We start from the raw sequence: 25,665 nt of genomic DNA on the forward strand, positions 1-25,665 counted from the left end.
TATAAAATATACATGATACGAAACCTCCATGGTAATTTTGAATCACTTAAAAAAAAAAGAGGAGGAGAGGTTTTGCTTTACACAAATTGTGAGAAAGTGTTTGTCATGGCCACTAATGGTATTCATTCAAATACACCCCAAATTCCAATATTGAAAGGTGAGAAGTATCATTTATGGAGTATCAAGATGCAAACTATGTTTCAATCCCAGGAGTTATGGGATCTTGTTGAGAGCGGGTATGAGGAACCGGAGGAGCCACCGGAGGTACCCGATAAAAAGCTACGTGACAATCGCAAATTAAATGCGAAAGCTTTATTTATCATCCAATCTGCAGTGGATGATGATATATTTCCTCGAATTTCAACAGCTAAGATGGCAAAGGAAGCTTGGGAAGAATTACATGGTATTAAGAGCTCCAGGTTAGATCCGGGAAAGGGAAAGAGATGAAGCAAAAAAAAAAAAAAAAAGAGAGAGAGAGAGAGAGATAGAGAGAGAAAGAGAGTATTAAAAACAAAATTAAGTAAAAAGAAACAAGCAATGCAGCTTGATTTCATTGTTTGTGAGCAATTTTTTTTGTTTGAGTGAAATTTTTTGTGTTTAACCATGAAAGTAATGGTTGGGTGTGATGTGTTGTTAGGTTTCTTTTTAGCCCATGAAAATAGATTTTAATCCTGTGAAAAAGAGGGCATAAAAAATTGTTTGAGTTGAAGAAGAAGAAGAAAAAGGGGAGAAATTAGAAAGACTACATGAAATTATTTTTGGTTACTATAAAAAAGAGGGAGTAAATATTTAGGGTGATGGGGCAACCTTCACAAGAAAATCAGATAATTGGCAATCTGATAATGGTGGAAGTCTGTAGTCAATGCAGACACGGTTTCTAAAATTTTAGTAGTGGATATGGTCAAATTTGCAAGACTACGTCGAAGAGAGTTTATGGAGAGACGTGCTCCATTCATTCATTGAAGGTTGATGAGAAGTGCATCAACAAATTTAAAGATGGTAATGAGAAGTGCATTACATTAGGAAGAGAAGTGCTTCCATGTTAACGGAGAGAAGTGCTCCATGAAAATTTTTTAAAAAAATTGAAAGTTTATCATGCGGGAAGAATTACGAACAAGCAAAATTGTGACAGAATGTTTAATGTTGGCTCTTAGAAATTTTGGAGCAAGGGGGTGTGTTGGATTATGCGCCAAAATTAGTCAAATAGTTTTCCTAATAGTTAGGATTAGTTACTAATAATTAGTTAGTGGGTTAACAAGTAGTGGTCTAGTTAGTGGGATAGCAAGTAGTGGGCTACATAGTGGACATGTTATCTGTAGTGCTTTGTATGCCTATTTAAAGGTTGTTTTGTTTATTCATTATGTGAGTATGAAAAATATATAAACATGTAGTCTTTCTAATTTCTCTCCAAGTTTTCTCTCTTTCCTCTAAAAATTCTACATCTTTCTCTCTCCTCTAGGCTCTAAGAACACACCATCAAGATTCAAGATGGAAAACCAATATGAATATCTAGGATTTGCATTGTTCAGTACACAAGATGGAAGAGATGACGACAACCCCATTATTCATCAACGTATCACCCCAAATATTGAACGACTTTCTTTTCTCAGCAAGCACTCAATGACTCAAACCAGGGACGACATTATTTATATTGCAAAGATTCTGCGTCTTCAGCTACAACAATCAAGAACCGATCCCGTTGCTGCCGTTTCAAGTTTCAACGAACGCCAAGTAGTGGGTTGTATTTTCTTGGGTATGATGTTCTTGATCATATGTTTAATATAGTCGAGTATGTACGTTATTTTGATGCCAATTTTTGTAATTCTTTTCCTGAGACATTGGTAGCGACGAGAATGAGGATTGAGGGGTCGATTTCAGAGCGGGTTTGGAATAAGGACTGCTAATTTTTTACACCCCTCGTAAGCTTGTACATGGTTTACAGTTGAAGATGGATAAGTATGGTGGTCCACGTGGACTACCATACTTATCCATCTTCAACTGCAAACCATGTATAATCTTATGAGTGGTGTAAACATTAGTAGCCCTCGTTCCATACCCGTTCTGAAATCGATCCCTCAGTCTCGTCGCTACCGATACGAGGGATAACGACACTTGGTTTGATGGTCGTGCCATAATTAATTCCAATGAGAGAGAAAGTGGAGAGAGAAAGCTCTCCCCTTGTTCTCCCCGAAACACCACATGAAAAAATTTCCCCCACTGCCCTCAAGGCCAAAAGTAAGGAGCCCAGCCAGAATCTCCCGAAGCAAATCTCCGGTATTCAAGCAGATGCTAAGGATGTCGGCCGTCCGTCGTCGCCGCAGTCTACTCACCCCTCCCCTCCCCCTTCCCCGCAAAGGTCATTTAAAGAAATAGCGTGTTCGACCGCGCTTGTGCCGCAACTAATCTCAGAGATTGTTCCGGTAGAAATGATGGAAGTTCCTTTTGCAGAGGTTCAGCCCCAGCAATGCCAGGGTGATGATGTGTTTATCCCTATCTCCGAAAAGAAATATCGAGAACTTGTTAAGCCTTGGAATGAAGCTTTAATATGTAAGGTAGTGGGAAAGTCATTCTCTCATGAATTCTTAAAGAAGGAATTACAGAAGGTTTGGAGTTTGAAGAAAAGTGTTGATCTTATCTCTTTGGGGAAAGGATTTTATAGCTTCAACTGTGGTTCGACCCAGGAAAAATCAAAAATCCTTGCAGAGGGTCCATGGTTCGTAATGGGTTCTCTCATATGGGTTCAAACATGGCAGCCGGGTTTTAAGCCATCCAATGCAAACATATCCCAATACCCCATATGGGTCAGCTTGCCGGAATTACCGTTAGAATTTTTTCGAAAAGATATCTTGTATTCCATAGGTAATGCTTTAGGAAATATTATCAAAATCGACGCTCACTCACTTGATGGGGAGTGGAAAAGGTTTGCGTCGGTGTGTGTTTTGATGCGCGCTTCCTCCTGCGTTCCGGGTCGGGTGTGGGTTGGAGGGACATGTCAGGATCTTGTCTACTCCGACTCCCCCTGGTTGTGCCATAAATGCCGGAAAGTGGGTCACAATGTAAAGGGATGTCCTGAGATGAAATTGGTTGCTGCCATGGTGTCGGAAAGGATGAATATTGGAGTGGGAGTTCACTCCAAAGTGGAGAAGCCTAAGGATCCTGCATGGATTGACGTGAAGGATAAAAAACATAAAAGGAAAGTTGACTTAGGGAAAGGAAAGATGGGTAGGGCCCCTTCTAAAATTAGATGGACACCTAGGAAAGAAGGTGGCAAAAGTAATGATGATGAGAGAGAAAAGGGAGGCATGGATGGGACTTTTCCCCTTGCACTACAAAAAAAAGCTTATATAGCGACGGATTTTTGGAGACGGATATATATCCGTTTCTAATTTAGAGACGGAATATTGATAATCCGTCTCTAAATTTATTTAGAGACGGATTTTCTAAATCCGTCTCTAAATTAGAGACGGATTTTTAAATCCGTCTCTAACTTTAGGGACGGATTTTAAAAATCCGTCCCTAAATTAGAGACGGATTTTAAAAATCCGTCTCGAAATAAATTTAGAGACGGATTTTGAAAATCCGTCTCTAACTTAGGGACGGATATTGATAATCCGTCCCTAAAGTTAGAGACGGATTTAAAAATCCGTCTCTAAAGTTAGAGACGGATTTAAAAAATCCGTCTCTAAATTTACATATGAATATTTTATTCCACGTATTTAATTTAGAGACGGATTTTCAAAATCCGTCTCTAATTTAGGGACGGATTTTTAGAATCCGTCTCTAACTTAGGGACGGATTTTTAGAATCCGTCTCTAATTTAGGGACGGATTTTTAAAATCCGTCTCTAAATTTAGAGACGGATTCAAAAATCCGTCTCTAAATTCAAATATGAATATTTTATTGCACTTCTTTAATTTAGGGACGGATTTTAAAAATCCGTCTCTAAGTTAGAGACGGATTTTAGAAATCCGTCTCTAATTTAGAGATGGATTTTAAAATCCGTCTCTAATTTAGGGACGGATTTGAAAATCCGTCTCTAAATTAGGGACGGATTTTTGAATCCGTCTCTAATATTTCTTCTACATATTACCAATATTATGTAGAGAAGTATACAAGTTGTATTTGGTGTAGTTGGTTGGAGCTTCTTCTCGTTTCTTTGAGGTTACAAGTTCGATTCCTACGAACAGCGATTCTTGCGACTGTGGAGTCTTCTTATCCTTTCCCTTGTAGAGTTGAACAGGGTTTACTTAAGGGATATATTCCTAAATGGTAATGAGATCAACTTGAACTAGGTAGGTAATAATAGGTGATTCAATTTAATCATGATAATATTAGGAACTATCGTGTTGCTAATTTCGTTTATATATTTTTTATATTTTCAGCGAATTTAGAGACGTATTTCCAAAATCCGTCTCTAAACTTAGAGACGGATTTTGCAAATCCGTCTCTAACTTAGAGACGGATTTTCAAAATCCGTCTCTAAACTAGAGACGGATTTGCAAAATCCGTCTCTAAGCTTAGAGACGGATTTTTAAAATCCGTCTCTAACTCGAATTAGCGACAAGGGTTTTAGAGAGGGACAATATCCGTCTCTAAATCCGTCTCTAAGCCCATATAGCGACGGATTTGACCTATTTAGGGACGGATTTTGTCCGTCTCTAAATGGACTTTTTTTTGTAGTGTTGTTCATTCGCACATTACCAATGCTGAGGAAGATTTGGAAAATCTTCCAAAAAATGAAAATAAGTATGCGGCACTGCAGTTTATGCAGGAAGAAATCCCACCCTCCCCTGCCAAAGCTTCGAAAATGGGGAAAAAGGAGCTGCTTTCTGATCAAACTCAAGCTCAGGTCCAATCGGACAACCTCCATCTCCCAGTTAAGTGTACTAAGACCCAGCTCATTTCCAATAATTCATCTGTTATCCCACCGCCCCTCCTATTTCATCCTTTATAAATAATACCCATATTCCTTCTCCAATTTCAAACCAAACTACATTGCATATTTTATCGTCTGTAAGAGAAAAAACCAGTTCACTCACCTCTCAAAATGTGGAGACCATGCGACCCCGAGTTTCTCGATCTGTCCGGATCTCGGTCCCCACCCCCGCCTTTGTCACCACCCAACTCACCCCCAGAACCCCGTGTCATGATGACATGCTCACGCAGCCCGGTTCTGTTCGCTCGCCCAGTTCGGCCTCTCAAACCGGAGCTCCATCTCGACGAGGTGGAGTACTACCTTCCCGACAGCCTGGAGGATCCAACGAGTTTTACACGGAACTAACTTTCAAAGAGGTGAAGGCCCTAATAGCCAACCCGGCACTGAACCCAGAGTCGGCCGATCACCTCATGATGTACTCAAACTCCGAGTTCCGTCCAGCTCATGTCCCTCAAGTGCTAAATGCAGATCACCTTCCCCAAACCATGAAAATATTTCTGAAGTGGTTTCTAGATAAAGAGGTAGGAGTAGAAAGCGAAGAAAGAGCCTTGTTGGCAAGTTTGGGACCTTGGGTGGATCCAATACCCTTGCTACCTATGGTACGAACTCTCATAACGGTCAAACTGAGGGACGTGCGCATGATAGCAAAAAGCAACTCCAATGCGCTACTACTTGCAAGAACACACCTTCCGATGAAGCAGTTGGGGATCACAACAACATGGGCCGTGGGAAAAGGGCAAAGAAGCCCTCGAGAAGCCGAAGTGACTCTCTGGCCCCATTGGAAAACATGGACATGCCCCCAAACCGGAGCCGAAGTCGACCCGTGGGTGGTAGGAAAGGAGGGGCTGTTAAAGATGCTCCTGGAAAAAAAGCCCCTGAGAAAAGGAATGACTGAGCTTTTTTGGAATGTTAGAGGGTTGGCTAGGCCTTCCTTCAAGCCGAATTTTAGGCTTCTTATGCAGCATCATTATCCGTCTTTGGTCATCCTGGCGGAAACTTGGGTGGGGCGTGAGAAGACTGACGCTATTATTGCTGACTTGGGCTTCGATTCTTGGCATCTGCTTGAACCGGATGGATTTGTGGGTGGCATCCTCCTGTTGTGGAAATCACATATCCTAGATTTTCATGTTATAGGAGAAGGTGCTCAGGGAGTTTATGGCGTGGTCGAGGTACATTCTACAAACATTTGTTTTGTGCTTACTTCAGTTTATGCTAGTCCTAAATTTCACTTTCGGCAAAACCTATGGCATGATTTAGAGAACTTTGCTCATGATCTAGGTAAACCGTGGTTAGTTATAGGGGACTTTAATGATGTTGTCAATCAAAATGAAAAACTGGGGGGTCGACCTATTTCTAGGCGGAGAGCGGACTTATTTGCTTTTACTATGGATAAATGCCAGCTCATTGACTTAGGGTTTAATGGTCCCAAGTATACTTGGACAAATGAAAGAAAGAGAAAACCGATCTTCGAGAGACTGGATAGAGGGTGGGCGAATACTGAGTGGATCCAGTTATTTCCTAATGCGAATCTGTGGCATCTACCGAGAATCACATCCGATCACTGTCTTATTTTACTAAATTTCGAAAATGATCCCTTTGTCCAAGGTGAAAAACCGTTTAGGTTTGAACCTATGTGGCTTCTTGATAGTAGGTTTAGAGAGGGGGCTCTCCTTCAGTGGCCGTATCCATGTAGGTCAATCCAGGAAAGTCTGACTATGTTTAAGGATATTCTCGTTGAGTGGAATCATGTAAAGTTTGGGAATATTTACCGAAGAAAGCGTCACCTCTTAGCTAGGTTGAAGGGTACCCAGGTATATCTCCAAAATAACCCTACGTCTGTTTTTCACCAAGACCTAGAATCGAACATTCAGGCTGATTTGATTAAGACCTTAGACCAGGAAGAGGTACTTTGGAAATCTAAGAGTCGAAAGGAACGAGTGGGGGAAGGGGATCGAAACACAGGATTTTTTCATAGAAGTGTTATTATTAAACGAAATGCGTCTAGGATAAATAGGTTGAGGGATAATGTTGGAAATGAGATCACTGACCAGAAAGGTATTCATGACCTAATTCTAGCCTTTTATCAGGTGCTGTACTCTACGGGCAAATTAGCCTGTTTGAGAAATCTGAGAGAAGGGGCACATGTGGTGTGCAATGTAGGGTATGTTCCAACATCTCTTGAAATTAAGGAAGCCCTTTTCAGCATGAAACCCCTCAAGGCCCCTAGACCAGATGGCTTCCATCCAATTTTCTTCCAAAAAACGTGGGCTGTTGTAGGGAATGATGTGTGCAGAGATATTCAAGAGTGGTTTAACCAAAGTAGGATCCCGGAGGATCTTTGTCAGGCCTTGATATGTCTCATCCCTAAACAAAAATCTCCCGATACTGTTAAGCAGTTTAGGCCTATAAGTTTGTGTAATACTTTATATAAGCTGGTCACCAAGATTCTGGTTAACCGCCTTAAACCTTTAATTCCATCCTGGATTTCTCAAAATCAAAACAGTTTTATAAAGGGTAGGGGGCCTGACGTGAATCTTGTGGTAGCTTCTGAAGTGTTACACTCCATTAATAAAAAGAAGGGAAAGTGGGGATGGTTTGCGCTAAAAATTGATCTTGAAAAGGCTTATGATCGAGTTGAATGGGATTTTGTCCGGGAATGTCTTAATAACCTTCAGTTAGACCCTTCCGCTATTGACCTAATCATGAGCTGCATCACCAATGCCTCATCTCGTGTTCTAATAAACGGGCGAAAATCACAAGAATTTAAACATTCCAGAGGCCTTAGACAGGGGGACCCCATGTCACCCTATCTGTTTAATATATGCATGGAAGCCTTGACGGGTAGGATTAATGAAGCTTGTATGAGTGAAAACTGGACCCCCTTCTGGGTTGGGAGGGGTCGTGTTCCCATCTCCCACCTTCTCTTTGCAGATGACCTTCTCTTATTTGGGAGGGTTGATGAGGACACATCGTTTGCGGTCCGTATAGTTCTAGAGAGATTCTGTGAGGACTCAGGTGAGAAAATTAATGAGGCTAAAAGCAAGCTCATTTTTTCCCCTAACACTGCTAACGATCACAAAAGGCTCTTCATTGAAACTCTTAACATAGAAGAATCTAAAGATTTGGGGATGTACCTAGGCCTTCCAATCTCCCATAAACGCCCCTCCCGTAACCAGGTCCAGTTTATTGTGGATAAGGTCAGGACCAGACTTGCGACCTGGAAAACAAAGTTCCTATCAAAAGCAGGTAGGATGACCCTTATTTCCTCAACCCTATCAGCCATTCCGGCCTACTACATGCAGGCTACTTTCCTCCCGTCAAGTACCTTGCAGGATCTTGACTCGATATGCAACAACTTCCTGTGGGGTGAGGAGGGGGGTAAGAAGAAGATCCATTTAGTTAATAAGCAAACCACTTTTTTGGCAAAAAACCAAGGGGGTCTGGGCATCACATGCCAAAAACTCATGAAATTAACCCAAGGACAACCTAGCTTGGCCCAAAGGTGTATTAGAGCAAAATATATGTACAAAGATCATGTTACAAAATTCCAGAATGGGTCTGTCGTGTGGAAAAGTGTTGGTCAAGGGTGGGATCTCCTCAAGGAAAATAGTTCCTGGAATCTAGGGGATGGTAGGAGTATTGACTTCTGGCATGATGACTGGTTGTCGATTTGACCCTTGCGTGCATGGGTCCAGGGCCCTCTTACTCCAGAGGAAGACACAAGGAAAGTCCATAGTGTGGTGAACCTTGGCCAGTGGGACCTTTCCCCCTGTCTCTTCTCCTCCCGACGCGTCTGTATAATCGAATCCTTACCACGATACCTCCATCTCACAATGCGGCCCCAGACCTCTTAATACCGAACTTTGTTGATCACAAAGGCTTCATGCTCCAAAAGGCCTACAGGGCTCAAGTAACCCAGTCCTCCGTACACCCAGATTTATCGTGGATTTGGAAAGGGTGTTGTGAACCAAAAGTTAGATTTTTTATGTGGCTTCTTTGGCTCGACCGAATTCCCCATAGGCTCCTTCTCTCAGTTAGAGGTATGATCAATGATCACACTTGTCCTAGATGTCAAACTCACCTTGAAAATAGTGCACACATTATACGAGAGTGTACCAAAAGTAGGGATATGTGGGGATGGACGGGGATGCCCGTTGGAACCCACACAGACTTTAGATGCTGGATTAAGCAGAATATGCAGTCTACCGAAAAGTTCTGGGACCTACCTTGGGGGTCTCTTTTTCCATATATGTGTCATGAACTTTGGAAGGATAGGAATACATGTGTTTTCAAAAATCAAAACCCGTCGTCTTTTCGAGTAATCTGCTTTAGGGCCAGAGAAAAGGTGAAAGAGTTTCTAGCTGCCACAGGTTCGGTTTCTTTAAATAATGATCCACTCCCTTTTGCCCATTCTAAAGATTTCTTGATGATCCATGTTGATGCTTCTTTTGTTGGAAATATGGAGGTGGCTGGGATTGGGGGGGTGATACGTAAGGATGGTGGTCACTGGGTTTGGGGATTTGGTAAGAAGACATTTACTAAAAATGCCATCGAAGCGGAACTTCTAGCAATTCTTGAGGCTCTTGTTCTGATTGAAAAATACAAGCTCCCGAAGGCCATTGTATATTCTGACTGTATGGATGCGACTAACCTACTCACAGGGGGTCAACCTGACCTCTATTCAAATCTGATTAATATGTGCAGGCAGTGGATGACTAAGCGACCGGATATCCAGCTTAAGCATTGTAGCAGGAAGTACAACAGTGTGGCGGATCTCCTGGCCAAAGATTGTAGGAACATGGATGGGGATAGTATTGTAACTAGGATTTTTCCTCTCCCCCCTAGTTACTGTTTGGAACAATTACTCTCAGATTGTAATATGTTTGACTTTATCTAGTTAATGAATGAAAACCATGTTCACAAAAAAAAAAAGATGGTGAAAGTGTGCTCGAGAAAGATGCATAATTAGTGGATAGGATACTTGAGTATCTTAAGACTTAAAGTAAGTAGATTTTGTTTTCAGTTGTTTATGATTTCTTTTATGTTAATTAGTTTAGAGGATCTTGTTGTGTAGTTGTTTTTCTATTTTTATTTTTTTAGGGCTGCAATAATTTTGTGGTATTCTTGTAACTACTTGTCTGCTTTAGGAAACTGTATAGAGTATGTGTTGGTTTAGGAAACTGAAGTATATCTCCATCTTAAATATGAAGTCTAGTTTCATGACTTCGTAAATGATTATATAATATCAACTATAGCTGTTTGTGGAAATTATCAAGTATCAAGAGGAATGATGATATAATGTCAGCGTTGTTTTTATTTTGTGTTTGATTCCAGTTAGAGTTTCTGTGAACATAGCAACAGTGTCAACAGTTTCTGATAGTTGGACATCTTCCATATTGGTATCCATGATAGTCTTTGATTCTTACCTCTTATCTCATACTCGTAGTTGGTAAAACTTTGGTCTTAAATGTGTTTGTCCACTGTTCGTTTAATTAGAATTTCTCATTGAGACAAAATAGATAAAGGTTGAAGAACATAAAGTATAGGGAAAAATAAATAATACAAACATATATAATTTGATCACTTGGAGAAGGATGCGTGTACTATAACAAATCTTTTTCGTATCTATTCGTGCAGAAATTATTAAAAGAGACGGTTTAATTTTAAGATAAAAGTAGATCTACTCAGTAAATGGATTAAACTAATTACTGAAAGAAATTAACTTAGTTACTATTGGGCTTACCGTTGCCTAATCTATACAAATATATTAAAAGGCGTGCGAAAACAAGAAACTGTGCCACGTGGCGCTCTCCCTAGGGAGTTTTAGTTCATGTAATCCATGTACAATAAAAAAAATTAAGAAATTGCATAGTATAGGGTTTGATCCCGAGACATCAAGTACATATACTAAAGTTTTAACCACTAGGCTAAGTTGTATTTAGTGTTACTATCATAAAGTATTATATTAATAAAAGAAATTTTTTTCTTACCCGGGGCATAGCCCGGGCCTAATAACTAGTTTTAATTTAAAAGTAGGCGGTCTCTTACAAGACAAACTCCTATGACAATTTAGTGTTCTCACTTGAATTTTAACGCTAGTTACAATTTTGACAATATATAGTATAGCTATAATATTACTAGTAGTAATTATATTATAAGCTAATAGGTACTCCATCTATATTTTGTACTCTGCCTGATTTGACAGTGTTTTTTAGAACTGTTTGTCGATTGGGTTGGTGCGGTGTGGAAAGTAACCTAAACCAACCCGCAAATATACGATTTGACATTTTTCCAATTCAAACTGCACCACACATTTGCCCACATTTTTCTCTGCGGTATGAGTTTTGTAATCTAAAAATTTTGAAAAATTGGTAGAAAGTTGTTGATAAAATCAATACATAATTCTCTAAAACTAGATACTAAACACAAAGTAGATAAGTGGAGGTCAGAGCCTCATAGGAGTGGAAGTAAGGGAGACAGAGGATTGCAAAGAGGGGCAGATGACTAGATGAAAAGACCTAACCTAATACTCGTATTATTTTGTATACTCGTATTATCAGTGAGTTTGTCATGTTTTTTTAAAAAACAAAATCAAAATAGATAAATTTTTTTTTTTTTTTGAAAAAAATCACATAAATTTATGGTTTACTGTGCGGTTTCGGTCTATAAAAATTCAAACCAAACCCAAATCGCAAACCGCGGTTTGCTTGAAATATCAAACCGACTCGCAATTTTGAAATCATAAACCAATCTAAACCGCGAAAAAACATTTTGGGTTGTGATTTAGTGTGGTCCAGACCGCACTTTGAACAACCCTAGGGACTAGTGTCGTTTGCTGATGCACTCCTTTGACCTTAAATATCAATTATTACATATTAGTAAAAACTATCACGACTGAATATTAATACAATACTCATTGAGAATAATAAAAAAAAGTCCCCATATTACTAATTTTTTCTTATATATTGAGAAGAAATTTGAAGATTGTATCCAATTATGAATAGTGCCAAGATTTAAAGTAAACAAACTAAAAAAAAGAAGAAGTATTAAATATCAAATACTATATAAATTATAAACAATTTTACAATGGCTACAATAATATTATAGCCACCATAACTTGTGTAATCAAGATCGTCCATTTTAATTTTACATCCACTTCATTCATTAAGTTGAATTTATATTTAAATTTGAATTAAAATTTATACATTAACAAATTTGTACATTATTATTGTATATGTTCCATCCACTTCCTAAAGATCTTCCTTGTTATTATTCCTACAGATACCAAGGAGGATCCATTTGTGTGGGGGTGGTTTGGGTAAAGTATGAGCGAGAAAGGGGTTAAGATAAATAAACAAAGAAAAAGAGGTTAAAGTAGGAGAGAGAAAGGGTGTAAAATTGAATTAATAATGTAATGGTGGACCATATGATAAGGACATGAGAGGGTAAAAAGGATAGAAAAAATTCTAAATAAGGAATAAAGTAAAGAGGAAAGATCTTTTATTTGGAAACGCACTTAAACGGAAAGAGGGAAGATCTTTAGGAAACAAAGGGAGTATTAATTAGCCTTTTTTTGCTACATTTACGAAATTATAATTATGTATTAGTTAGCATGTACTTTCTTAATAGTTATTTATATGTCTATTTGTTTTTGCATAGTCTCCCATACACACCTTTAACTGTTAATATCTTTAATCTGAGATCAGTATATATTATGAAAATCTAATATTTTAAAGCTACACATCGAGATAAATCAATTAAAATCTCTCACAATCATATGCAGTTTTTTCATGCATGATAATAAATGACATAAACATGCATGCAAGGTCAAATTGTTAAAACTTTTAACTTGAATAAAAGTGAATTAGATAAAAAAAATAGCGTACTTTCTGTGTATTTTTTTTGTTACCTCACTTGAAAGTTGACAATATTTATAATTTTGACAATATGTAGTATAGTTATTTAGTAATTATATTACTCCCCTCTATTTTCTTTTATAATTCCTGTATTTCTCATTGGAGAATTTCAATATGTTGTTCCTATTTCGAATTTTTCCATAAAAAAATATAATTTATGAATTAAATTTTTCATTAGTTTTATGGTGCAATAAATGTGTTCAAACTATTTATTAGTCATTATTTACCTTTTAATCCCTCAAACTTTCTAGTTAGAAACGCTACTTCTTCATCACTTTCACTATCATCCGTTTCTACTTCAATTTCTAAGGCCAACCCTTTATTATTTGGTTCGTTTGATTTAGAATCTAAAACAAGTTCATGAGTCATTAAAGAACCAATAAGTTGTTCTAGTGAGAGTTTTGTTAGATATTTGGCCTCTTGAATAGCAGTTATTTTGGGAAGCCATTTATTAGTCAAACTTCTTAACACTTTTCTAACTAAATCTTCAGAAGAATAGATTTTTCCTAAGGATCTTAGTTCATTAGTTATTAGTGTGAATCTGGTAAATATATCTTTAATAGATTCGTCCTTATTCATTGTGAACAATTCATATTCATGGACTAGTAAATCTATCCTAGACTGTTTTACCTCATTTGTACCTTCATGGGTCAACTCTAGTGTGTCCCAAATTTCCTTAGCAGTAGTACATGCCGAGATTCTCGAATATTCGTCAGGTCCAATTCCAGATTGGAGAATACTCATAGCTTTGTAATTCTTTTCGGCTTTTCCATAGTCAACAAAATTGTACTCATCTTCATCCTTGTCGATCAGCTTTCCTTCAGCATCTTTGACTTGAATAGGGAGAGGTCCAGTCTTTATAATTCTCCAGCATTCAAAATCAGAACCTTGAATGTAGATCCTCATCCTAGTCTTCCACCATCCGTAATCCTTTCCGTTGAAAGTAGGACACCTGGAGTGCCTATCACGATAGTCATCTTGCGTGTTCATGATTTATATTCTCTAGATGTGAGTCTTACGAGAATAGCCTGCTCTGATACCACTTGTTAGAACCCAAGGTGACACTCAAGAAGGGGGGGTTGAATTGAGTGACGAAATTCGATCGATTTTCGCAAAACCTTTGTTATTGCACAGTGCCAGCCACTGTGCAAAATAATCGTAAATCACTGATTTGAGTTTTTGCGAAAACTAAAACTTAAATTATGTGGAATTTGATGCACAAACACAGAATATAATGTGGTTCAATATCACCTCTGAGATCTACGTCCACACGAAACAAAACTCTTTATTTCTTTGAATCTTAAGATACCAACCTCTTGATACAATAAGACTCCCTAGCTCACTACTAACCCTAGTAGTGCTAACCAACTCTTAACTCTAAGAGTTGACACTCTCTATAATAGTGAAATTACAGAAAGAAAGAATCCTCAAACGTGTGCTTTTTATTCAAGCAATTAGAGGACAATTACACTCGTATAATCGTTACTTGAATCTGACTCAGACAGTGCTATACTCTGTGCGTAAGGAAATTGTTTTCAGCTCTGAATATCTCTGATTTTTCTCTCTAAAAACGTGAGATCTAAAAGTGAATTATAAATCCCTTTTATAGGACTTGGTTTGGACGAAAATCCTTTAAAAATATCTTTATCTTTTGATCCTTAATTTAAGGGATAAAACTCTCTTTTTAGAAAAACATACTTTATCTTTTTCCATCTTTATCTTTAATCTCAAAAAGATAAGTTTTCCATATTAGATTTTCTTTTCAACTCAAATTCTGTTTTTATCAAAAAGAATTTTCCAAATCTTTTTAGAAAACTAAATTACGTTGTTTCTGAAATTCTTTTCTAAAACTCGTTTTCATAAAATTATTTTCATAAAACACGTTTGTAAAAAATATTTTTCTAAAACCACGTTTTTTTTATAAAATTCTTTTCTAAAACATTTTTTATGAAAATCTTTTATCTTATTTCATAAACTAATTTCCTTTTTATATAGACATATAATATTAATACAATTATTTATTTTCTTAACTCTAAGAAAATAATAATTATACTAATTTTATATTTCTATATTTAGCACATAGTATATCACCTAATTCAAGCATATTACATTTTTGCACAAAGTAACTATTCTAAGGAACATATAAACTTGACTTCAATCTTGATTCTTCTTTTCTTCAAAGTCTTCATTTATTAATTCCTTTCTTCATGCATCTGTTTCAACTGTTACATACTTTCATACTATAACATATCATATTAATTTTTATCATCAAAACATAACATATTACATGCACAACAATATTATTACATAATTCATTTATATATGTTGATTAATAGCACTCTTCTTAAGCTTAAAGGATGAGATCCTTAAATGATCTTATAATGCAGTACCATACTATACACTAGTTGGAAAAACATAATCAAATCCGGTCAAAACACAGGTTACTAATCCGGTTTGGGGACTAGTTTGATCATTGATTCCATGTACGGTACCATACTGTACACTAGTTGGAAAAACCTAATTGGATCCGGTCAAACCACGAGAAGTTTTTATTAGGCTAGGCTGCCTAATTATAACATTAAAAGTAGGCAGCCCAGGCCCAATAATTCATGACTCTCAGTTGATCCAACTCATACTTAAACATGCCAAAAACATTTGCCACCTCAGCCGAAAATTCAGCTACCATATTTTTTTCGAGAAACAGTTACCATATGTAATATGTTCTACAGCTCAGAAAACCAGAAATTCAGTATTCTCTCTCTAAAAAAAAACGGCGGAAGTTTGCTTGCATCAATCTTCTTCCAATAATTGCATCAATATTTTTCGTTTTTTTTGCAATTTAATGTTGATCTTCTTCGCTTTCTGCCTCGCAATCAATTCTGGATGAAAATCTGGTTTTTTCACTTAATTTTTTAGGTTAGAGTTGCTGCATGTCATTTCGAAACACATCACAAATAGTTGCTGCAATTTTGAGCTTGATTGAGGTATTTTTTCGTATTCTTGCTTTTATTATGTTCAATTCTGTGTAAACTTTCAAAAAAAATCACAAATAGTCTCTACAATTTATGTTTTTGTTGCTTTATAATTGTTGATTGCAATCAAACTTATTACGTTCAAAATCAGTAATTCGTTTGAATTATATTGTTAGATTTTTGATTGCAATCATTTTTGAAGGTTTTGAAGAATTTTTGAATTCAATCGCTGACTTTTTTTTTTTTTAGAATGGATTATAAAATGTATGAAGGTTTTGAAGAATTTTTATTAGCGGATGCAGCAGATAATGAAAGTGAATCAGCAAATCAAGTCATTCATAATCAACTAGAAGTAGTTGATGCAACACATAATGAAAATGAACCATTAGATGCAATGATTCATAATCAACTACAACCTGTTGATTCAATTGTTGAAGAATGTACTGGTAACAGAAATTCTTGGCAGAATATGTTATTTATTTTTTTGGCAGAAATATGTTGTTATTTTATATCTGAATATGACATTATGTATTTTGTTATAATAGTGACTTTATGGCCTAAAGTGGTCACTGATTAAGGCTTTGTGGTGTCTTTTTGTGATTTGTGGCAGAAGACGAGCTTGATATTAGTGGTAGTCTAATTGGTGTGCAAAAGAAAACAATTGAGGAATTGTATGAATTGTACCGTCTGCATTCTGGAGCATTGGGTTTTAGCATTAGGAAGTATACATCTAGGATTGGTAGGGTTGAGGGAAATGTGTATTTAACGAAGGAAAAGTACTTTGTTTGTTCGTGTCATGGAAAACCGGATGGTCAAAGTGATTTTGTTTCTGTTCCGGATGTTGTTGATGAGGATGGCAATGAGAGAAAGCGGAAGCAACGGAGGGTTATTGTTACAAAGACGGGGTGTAATGCAATGATGAGGGTGAAGCTAAATGATTCGGGGATGTATGAAGTTATTGGTCATGTGCTTCATGAGCTACGATGGCAACATTACCACCGTTCAGAAAGGGCCATTGGGGATGGCAAAGCGAAAGAAATTACTGTTATGACAGAAGCATCAATGCGTCCTGCTGTGCAATATCGATATGAATGTCACCAATATGGTGGTGCAGAGGCCCTTGGTCACACTTCTCGTGACCACTACAATTTTGTGAATAGGCTAAAGATGAAGGCAATTGAAGGAGGTGATGCACAAGTTGTCATCGATAAGCTTAGCCAAAGGGCTGCTGATGAGGATGACTTTTTTTATAGGGTTAAATTGGATAGCATGGGTAGGTTGTGTAATGTGTTTTGGCGCGATTCTATGATGAAGGATGATTATGAATTGTATGGAGATGTTACTGTTTTTGATACCACTTATCGTACAAATAGGTATAATTTGATATGTGGTGCATTTGTGGGTATAAACAATCATTGGAAGAATATAATGTTTGGGTGTTGCTTTTTGTCGGACGAGACAATTGATACATTTGTTTGGCTCTTTGAGGTTTTCAAGAAATGTATGGGTGGAGTTTGTCCTGTATCAATATTTACAGACCAGGATCAGGCCATGAGCAATGCTTTGTCTCAGGTAATTTTGTTTAAATTTTTGAGTCCTTTTATCTTATATATTAAAGTGGTCACAGAATGCACTAAACTGGTAACTTATAAAGGTATAATGAGTACTTAATAGAAAACTGACATTTATGACTTAATTATTATTATGTAATGTTTAGGGATTATGTTATGTTGGTCACTAAATGACATAAAATGGTTACTTAATGGATTTATCTGGGTACGGATATCTTAAATGTGTTTATAACAGAATTGTGGTATGTAGGTGTTTCCTAACACGAGGGCGAGGCTATGCCAGTGGCATCTTTATCAGAATGCAGTTAGTCACTTTGGGACTTTGAAGAGTGATGACACATTTTCCGATGCTTTTAAGAAATGTCTTCGTGGTTGTTATGATAGCGTTGAGTTTGAGGCAAGTTGGGATTATATGATGAAGAAGTATGGCCTAGAAGGAGACAAGTGGTTTGCTCGTTTGTATCAGTTGAAGGATAAGTGGTCCACAGCATTGAGTAAGGACTTCTTCTCAGCTGGAATTTTGTCTTCCCAACGTAGTGAAAGTACTAATAATGCTATAGGCTTTCAAGCTTCCAAGACAACAAGCTTGTATGATTTTTTTGGTATGTTTCAAAATACTATTTCACGATGGAGACAAACTGAAACCAATGATGAATTTGTTGATTCTAAATCTGTCCCTAAGTCTTATTTTCCTATGACGGGTATGTTGAGACATGCTAGTCAAATTTACACAGCTACAATGTTTAGGGATTTTGAGCAAGAATTTGGGTATTGTTTGGGTACTATTTGTGAGTTGTTGACTATGGATGACACAATATTAGTTTATAAAGTGTGGCCTGAGAAGCATCCACAACGGACACACCAAGTCACTTTTGATTGTGTCAACAAGTTTGTCAGTTGTTCTTGTAGGAATTATGAGGAGGTGGGGATGTTATGTTATCATTGCCTAAGGGTACTTCACATGCACTCGGTTAGTGAGATACCTTCATCTTATATTTTAAGGCGGTGGACAAAGTTTGCCAAAACAGAAGTTTGGGACCGTTTGAAGCAACAACGGGTGAACATGTCATCACTAAAGAAAGATTGCATTCCTTGGCGATTTCAAATGTCTAGGGTGTATAACAATCTCATCATAAGAAGTCATGATAATGAAAAGGCAAGGAAGATAATGGAGAAGGGTTATATGCGTGATCTTGCTGATGTGCTGACTGTTTTTGCAAATATTAACTTAGGTGATTCAGAATCAGGTGTTGGAGAATCAACTGCATCAAATTCCTCTACCATTACTGTTTTTGATCCTCCTTGGGTTAAAACGAAAGGAAGAAGTGTGAGGCCGAAAAGTGGAATTGAGAAGAGCAAGAGGGGCAGAGGTCGTGGGAAATGTGTTTCAAATGTTGCAAAGGAGTTTGGCTCTTACACTCCACCTGCAAGATTATTTTGACTTTCTTACAGTGAGATAGAAGGGTGACTAATAAGCTTTAAGTGGTCACTAATAGGGTTAAATTACTGACCAGTAGGATTATAATGGAGGTTAGTTAATAATAAGTTTTTGTAATGACTCATTTAAGTTTTCTTCATTGCAATTGAATAATATTTTTCTTTTTTCTTCATCACTTATGATTTTTAAAGAGTTGCACAGTTGGTAACTAAATAGAATAAACTGCTGACTATATGACTATAATAGGTCACTAATTAAGATAAACTACTGACTAATAGGCTTATGACTAATATCTTAATTAAGAATACCCACAATAATACAATACTGGTTTCTAGTATTTTATACTTAAATGTTATGTTTTTAGACTGGTCACAATAATACAATATTTAAAATTACTTGTGCATTCTAATAGGATTAGACTGGTCACAATTAAGAATAAAGTGGAAACTGATAGGATTAGACTGAATACAATTAAGAATATTGGTAAATTTGGCTTATCTTCTTAGACTCCATGTCATAGACCCCTATGCCATGCCCCAAAAGATCGATTTCAACATCAGCATAATATATGCAATTTCGTTTCCAATTTGTCGATGATGAAGTAGGTATAGATATATTACAACCAAGTCCCAATTAAGAATATTGGTTTTGTTTTAATTATTTACCCACAATAGAATACTGATAATATAAACTTTGAAATGTTAGTATGCTATATGAACCGTTAAGCCAAACAAACAAACATTTCAAAACACTTCTCCATACATGGTTACTAATTAACATAATATGGTGACTAAAAGGTTTATAGTGGTCACAAAATAGAACTTTGCCTACTGCCCTTAGTTTTCATATTTACATTTCAAAATATAACCTAACATACCGTATGAAAGTTGTTGACATATCAACATTTGTGCAAAAAACCATATGATCAGAATTCATAATATAGCTTTCTAGGAGGCATTCTTTGTTTTTCTAGGAGAGATTCTTCTTATAGGAGGAGAGTCTTTTGGTAGTACTTCAGTGGTTGCCTCTTGTTTTTGTGCTTCTTGGTGTCTCTTTGATCGTCTCGTAAAGACTTGTTGAGGAACAAGTTTGCTTTGATCTTCTTGTTGTTTTGGTTTTTTAGGTTGCTTTTTTTGGTTCATTTCGGGTATACCCAAGTCAAATGATGGCATATCTAGAACTGTTTGCCTTGTTGTTGTTAGGAGCTTCTCAATGTCATCAATTTGTTGAAGAACTTTAGGGTTCTCTAACAGTTGAGTCAATGTGGGTGATCCATCCTGTGGAACATCCTCGTTCATTTGTTTAAGCTCCTCCAATCTTCGCGTGTGCATGCTATAGCAAACCTCTAGGTCGCGTCCCAATTTCAGACGAGCTTGATCAATAGGCTGTCAAAATTACAAGGATCGTAAAATATTAAGGAAAAATTGTCAAGAATAAGTCAACCTTTGCGTTGACCGCTTTTGACAAGTCAACCTTCATTTATTCCAGTAGCAAGTAAAGCTTGTACATGAATTAGCTTTTAACGAGTTTTTTTACTTATGACCTGAACAACCCCTACAATTTTGTTCAGTTTTAAGTTTCTCACGGAACTTTTATAAAATTCAAGCAGTGCAAATATGTTCTAGAGAACAATTTAATGAGTTCTAGAATACACACCTGTTAAAACTGAACAAAATTGTAGGGGTTGTTCAGGTCATAAGTAAAAAAACTTGTTAAAAGCTAATTCATGTACAAGCTTTACTTGCTACTGGAATAAATGAAGGTTGACTTGTTAAAAGCGGTCAACGCAAAGGTTGACTTATTCTTGACAATTTTTCCAAATATTAATGCAAGTAATCTAGTAGAACTAATGTATAATAACAAAAATATTGTGACAGTACCTTGTAACTAACCTAGTGACAAATGTAATGAAACTGGTAACAAAAATAATTAAAATGGTAACAACAACATGTACTGCATTTTCCTTCTTGTCATAATAAGAATATCTTTGTCATAACAAGTTTGCAATAAAGTTTATTCTCCCTCTAAAACAGATTTCCTGATTCCCACTGTCTTTCTAAACTTAAGAATTTTATAACTCAGTTGCATGGGGATATTACCCTAGTAACAAATGTAATTAAACTGCTAACTAAAGTAATTAAAATGGTAAAAAAACGTACTGCATTTTAAGAGCAAATTTAAACTTACATCGTTTGTAGTTTTTTCAATTTCTTCATCAGTCATCGTGCCTTTGGGAAGCTTGATTATTATTACCCTCTCTGCAGAATTTGTAATCACCATTGGTTGTGGCTTTGACCCCGTCATTGTAGGATTTTGATCATGATGCAATGGAGGACCTTCATTCATTTTTTCATGCTGAGTTTCAAACCTGTTTCCATTGAGTAAGATTGGGAACAGTAGATTATTACCTAATGTTAAGCTATTTTATGATGACATAAAAAAACTTTATACCACACATAAAACAACATAAAAAAACATAATAGCAGTATCATACCTGTTTTTATTAAGGCATATTGGGAACACTATTGTTTCCCACTCACCCATACCAAATCTTCCTCCTTTGCTGTTCTTTGCTGCAACCTCTTCTAGCACACGCTCACGGACTATTTCATATGTCCAATGCTGAATTAGTGGAAGTGATGTTAGGGTTTGCATTCCCTTCCAAAGTAAACGATGGAAGTAAACAAGTTGTAGTATGATGATGCACCCACCTACATACTTTGATCCTTTTTTGTTGCAACTTGTTACAGCTCTATCCAATCTCTCCAACACATAGTTGCACCAATTCATTCTTGGGATTTGCACGGGATCCAAAAGTGCTTTTGTTATATCCATGTCTATGTTGTTGTGTGGTGTAGGCGTGAGAAATGTCGAGAGGGCATACATAGCATAAATAGCTTTGGAATCTTCGACCTCCATTTGGTAGTTTCAGAATCTCTTCAACCAGTTTGGATACTTTTATTTGTGCATTGCCTGTACATCCTAATTCTTCACGCCAATGATTTTGTGCCCAAAGATCTGGATTGTCTCTTTTGGCAAGAGAGTTTTGGACAACAGGATCACCTTCTTTTGGCAGTTGAAAGATGTCATAAACATCATCTTCAGTTATATTGCATCCCCTAGTTGCATCAACTGTAAACCAGTGGCTGCTCCGTTATACTGTTGGACCAGCCAGTCCACCATCCCTTGATAATACGCATTCATGTTTAGCATAAGCAATCCTCCAAATCCCATAAATTCCACATGCACTCTTTGATCTGTAGTGAGTTGCTCATTCAATTTGAACAGTCCACTAGGGGAACAATATGTCGAAATCAAAACTTTCTTAGCCCTGTAAACAAATTTGGAACAACAACAAACATCACAACCATATTGATCATCAGACATTAAACTGGTCACTAATTGAGATAAACTGGTGACAAAATGAACAATATTGAGCACAAAACGAGTTAATGTAGTGATAACCCTGTTTTTGTTTTGCAACTGATTTTTTCTAAAAAGTTAATGTTTTAGTGTTGAATAATGGACATAAAAACATAATTTAAACATAAAAGTTAAATGAGCCAAAAGTGGTGACTAATAGAATTAAACTAGTTACTAAATGATATAAAATATCAACTAATACTGTATTATAAAACATTAATTAAATATTTTTGCAAAGGAACAATAAATATGAATTACATAATTTTAAAATGAATGAAATGTAAACCTGATTTTACGGGTTTTTTTTTTTAGAATCATCTTGGTCAATCTCTTTCAGATGTTGTTTTTCTTTGTTCTTTGCTTTTGTACGAGGTGATTGTTGTGAAGCGTCCATCTCATTCTCCGGAGAAGTCTTCATTCCCCTTGTTATGGGTTTCATTCCAGGTGATTGTGCCAATTTCATTCTTTTTCCTTGAGGTATCTCTTTTTGATCTTTTTCTTCCTTTATAGGAGGTTGTTTACGTCTTTTTCCTCCCTTTTCTTGATGTTCTTGTGTTGGATTTTCCTCATTTGGCCCCTTGTTTGACTCACCTTCAGCTTGTTCCTTTTCAATTATGGGAGGAGATGTTCTTTCCTCACTTTTTTTTGGTATTTTAGGTGGTTGGCGCCTTTTATCCTTTGCTGCAGCTTTTCTATCATTAGCTGCCTTTTTCTTCATCTCAGCTAAAGTTTGTGCCACAGTTTTGTATGGTTTTGCTTTTTTTGTGTCTTGATTGTGTGTATCTATAAAAAGTGGTCATAACTTTCATTAGTCACTAAATGACATAAACTAGCTACAAATACAAGTTTAATGGTAACTAAATGAAACAACTAATAAACCAAATTTCATGTAATTACTATGAAAATTATGAGCAATATTATCTATCAAATCACACCCACCCCCTCAAAGAATAAATATAAAAAAACCCACAAAAGAAATTTGATCCAATGAAACAATAGAAGTACAGAACTAATCCCAATTAGCATAATAAGGAAATTGTGGCAGGGCAATGGGAGGGGGTGGGGAGTGCAGGCAGTGGGAGGGGGAGGGAGTGCAGGTGGGTGAGTGAGGGTGTGTAAGGGAGGGGGGAGGCAGTGCAGGTGGGTGAGTGAGGGTCTGTGAGGGAGGGGGAGGCAGTGAGTGCAGGGAGTGAGAGGGAGTGGGAGGGAGTGGCAATGGGGCAGGGGGGAGGAGGACTGTGGGAGGCATCTGGGTAAGGTACATCTCCCCTTCCTCCTCTTACTTGTGTGTATTTACTGTAAGAGTATCCATTAATCCCCTGTTTGACTTAGTTTCTTCACTATCTAGTTTCTGTTTTTAATATTTACTGCTACTAAATATTTTGTCAACATATTTTCAATGCTTCTACTACTAATTTATTTTCCCTAAGGTGTACAAATGAGATCCTTCTTAGCTTATCTATTAGATTTAGATATAGAGATGGTTATAGATTAAGATATAGAGATGGTTATAGATTTAGGATTGATGTTGGGCTAAGTGATTGTGAAGTCTTTCTTATCTTAAAATAAATGGTAACTAAATGTCATAAACTGGCTACAAATACAAGTTTAATGGTAACTAAATGAAACAATGTATAATTTACAATCATTTGTCCATTTTTGCATTTATGTGTCCAACAATACAACAAGCAAAATCTGTCAACAGTCATAGTGAGATTCACATCAAAAAATCATAATCATCAGATCACTGGAAAGAATATCCCCAACTCTAAACCTAAATTCCACAATGAAAAACAAACATTTACTATGCAAAATCTGAAATCAAAATGCAAAATGTGAATGCATGAGTTGATAGAATGAAGCAAAATCATCAGATCAATGAAAAGAATATCCACAACTCTAAACCTAAATTTAATAATGAGAAACAAACATTTAATATGTAAAATCTGAAATCAAAATGCAAAATGTGAATGCATAAGTTCATAGAATCAAACAAAATCGCAAGCAAAATCGCAAGCAAAATCGCAAGCAAAATCGTACAAAAATTAATATCAAGCAAAATCGCAGTTTATTAATTGAAATTTACACTGAAATTTAGTAAAATACCTTCATCTGTTGGCATTTTTGGCGCTTTCTTCTTTCGTCTTGCCATATTTCGCTATTATAGACCAGATAATTGTATGAAAACACCTAAAAATATCGCGGTTCAAAAGAATTTATTAAATTAGTAGAAAAAGAAGTCAGGAATTGAAGAAAATATGACTATAAAATACATACCTAAGTTGATGGAATGATCTTTTGTATGCAAATTGATGGTTTTCCACCGAAATTTAGTAGAATCATGTGTTTTCGATTGTTTTTTTGTTGAAAATTGGAAGAATTTCGAGAGAGAAATGAGGTTGAAGAAGAAACTGTCAGGTGAAAAAACTGTCAGGTAGGGTTTTTAATTTTTTGGGTTTCAGTTTTTTGGGATTGGGTTGTGGGTTTGGGGGCGCTGGGTTTGTGGGTTTTGTGAGGTGGGTATTTCTATTTTGGGCCTATTGGGCTCCGCCTAATTTTACTATTATAATTAGACCGTCTCTTGCAAGACGAGCTGAACCACGAGTTACTGATCCGGATTGGGACCAGGTCAGTTGTTAAAAGTCAACTAATCTGGGTGAAAACCATATCAATTATTATCCACTAAATTATCTTGTTTTCACTAAAAATCGGACCAGTATACAGTTAACTGGCCTGGTCCGTTTTTTTGGTGAAAACCGGAGCAGTTGAGCCCAAAAAAATAAAGAAAATCTTTCTAGCATAAACGGTTCCAATTAAGTAAATCAGTACCATATTATGGGCCGAAGTGAGTATAAAATGCGCGAAATTTTGTGCTAATTAAGTAAACGGGGATTGATTGAAAGTTGTTGATTAAAAAAAGGTAACTGACACCCCCCCCCAAAATTTCTCTTTCTAAAAATCATATTTTGGTATAAAACGCTTGAAAAACTTGAGAGTGTTACCGCCAATTGATAACGTTAAAGGCTTTACTACTAACTACTAACTGAACTTTAAACTAATGCAGCGGAAAAACTGAAATAACTCACTCTTTATTAAAATAATCTTTATTGTTCAACTACGATAACGAGAATAAAGAAAATAAAATAATAACTCCTAGACTAATTATGATTCCTCACTAGCTCTCCTATTTGATTACCAATTAGTAAATTTTATAAAAAGTTCATATTACAAAAATATACATTGACACAATTCCAACATTTTACAGGTCATATTTGTTTTTGGAGTATATATTACTTGAAAAAAAATAATGTCTATATTTGTTTTTGGAGTAGATAATACTTGAAAAAATAATGTCTAAGTGGATTAAGTAAATACTTACACTTACTATTATGTTCCTTAATCATACTTT

The 25,665-nt window shown here is 36.4% G+C and overlaps 1 protein-coding gene across 1 annotated transcript; it reads left to right on the forward strand.

The window, feature by feature from the left end:
* Positions 1–16,086: 16,086 nt before the first annotated feature.
* LOC125497667 (protein FAR1-RELATED SEQUENCE 5-like) lies at positions 16,087–18,836 on the forward strand. The gene is made up of 3 exons (XM_048645316.2): positions 16,087–16,270; positions 16,435–17,396; positions 17,646–18,836. The coding sequence occupies exons 1-3, from the start codon at positions 16,087–16,089 to the stop codon at positions 18,834–18,836; spliced, it is 2,337 nt and encodes a 778-aa protein (XP_048501273.2).
* Positions 18,837–25,665: the final 6,829 nt, after the last annotated feature.

Source organism: Beta vulgaris, chromosome 5, assembly GCF_026745355.1.
Source record: "Beta vulgaris subsp. vulgaris cultivar EL10 chromosome 5, EL10.2, whole genome shotgun sequence".
In the NCBI taxonomy this organism is placed as follows: domain Eukaryota; kingdom Viridiplantae; phylum Streptophyta; class Magnoliopsida; order Caryophyllales; family Amaranthaceae; genus Beta; species Beta vulgaris.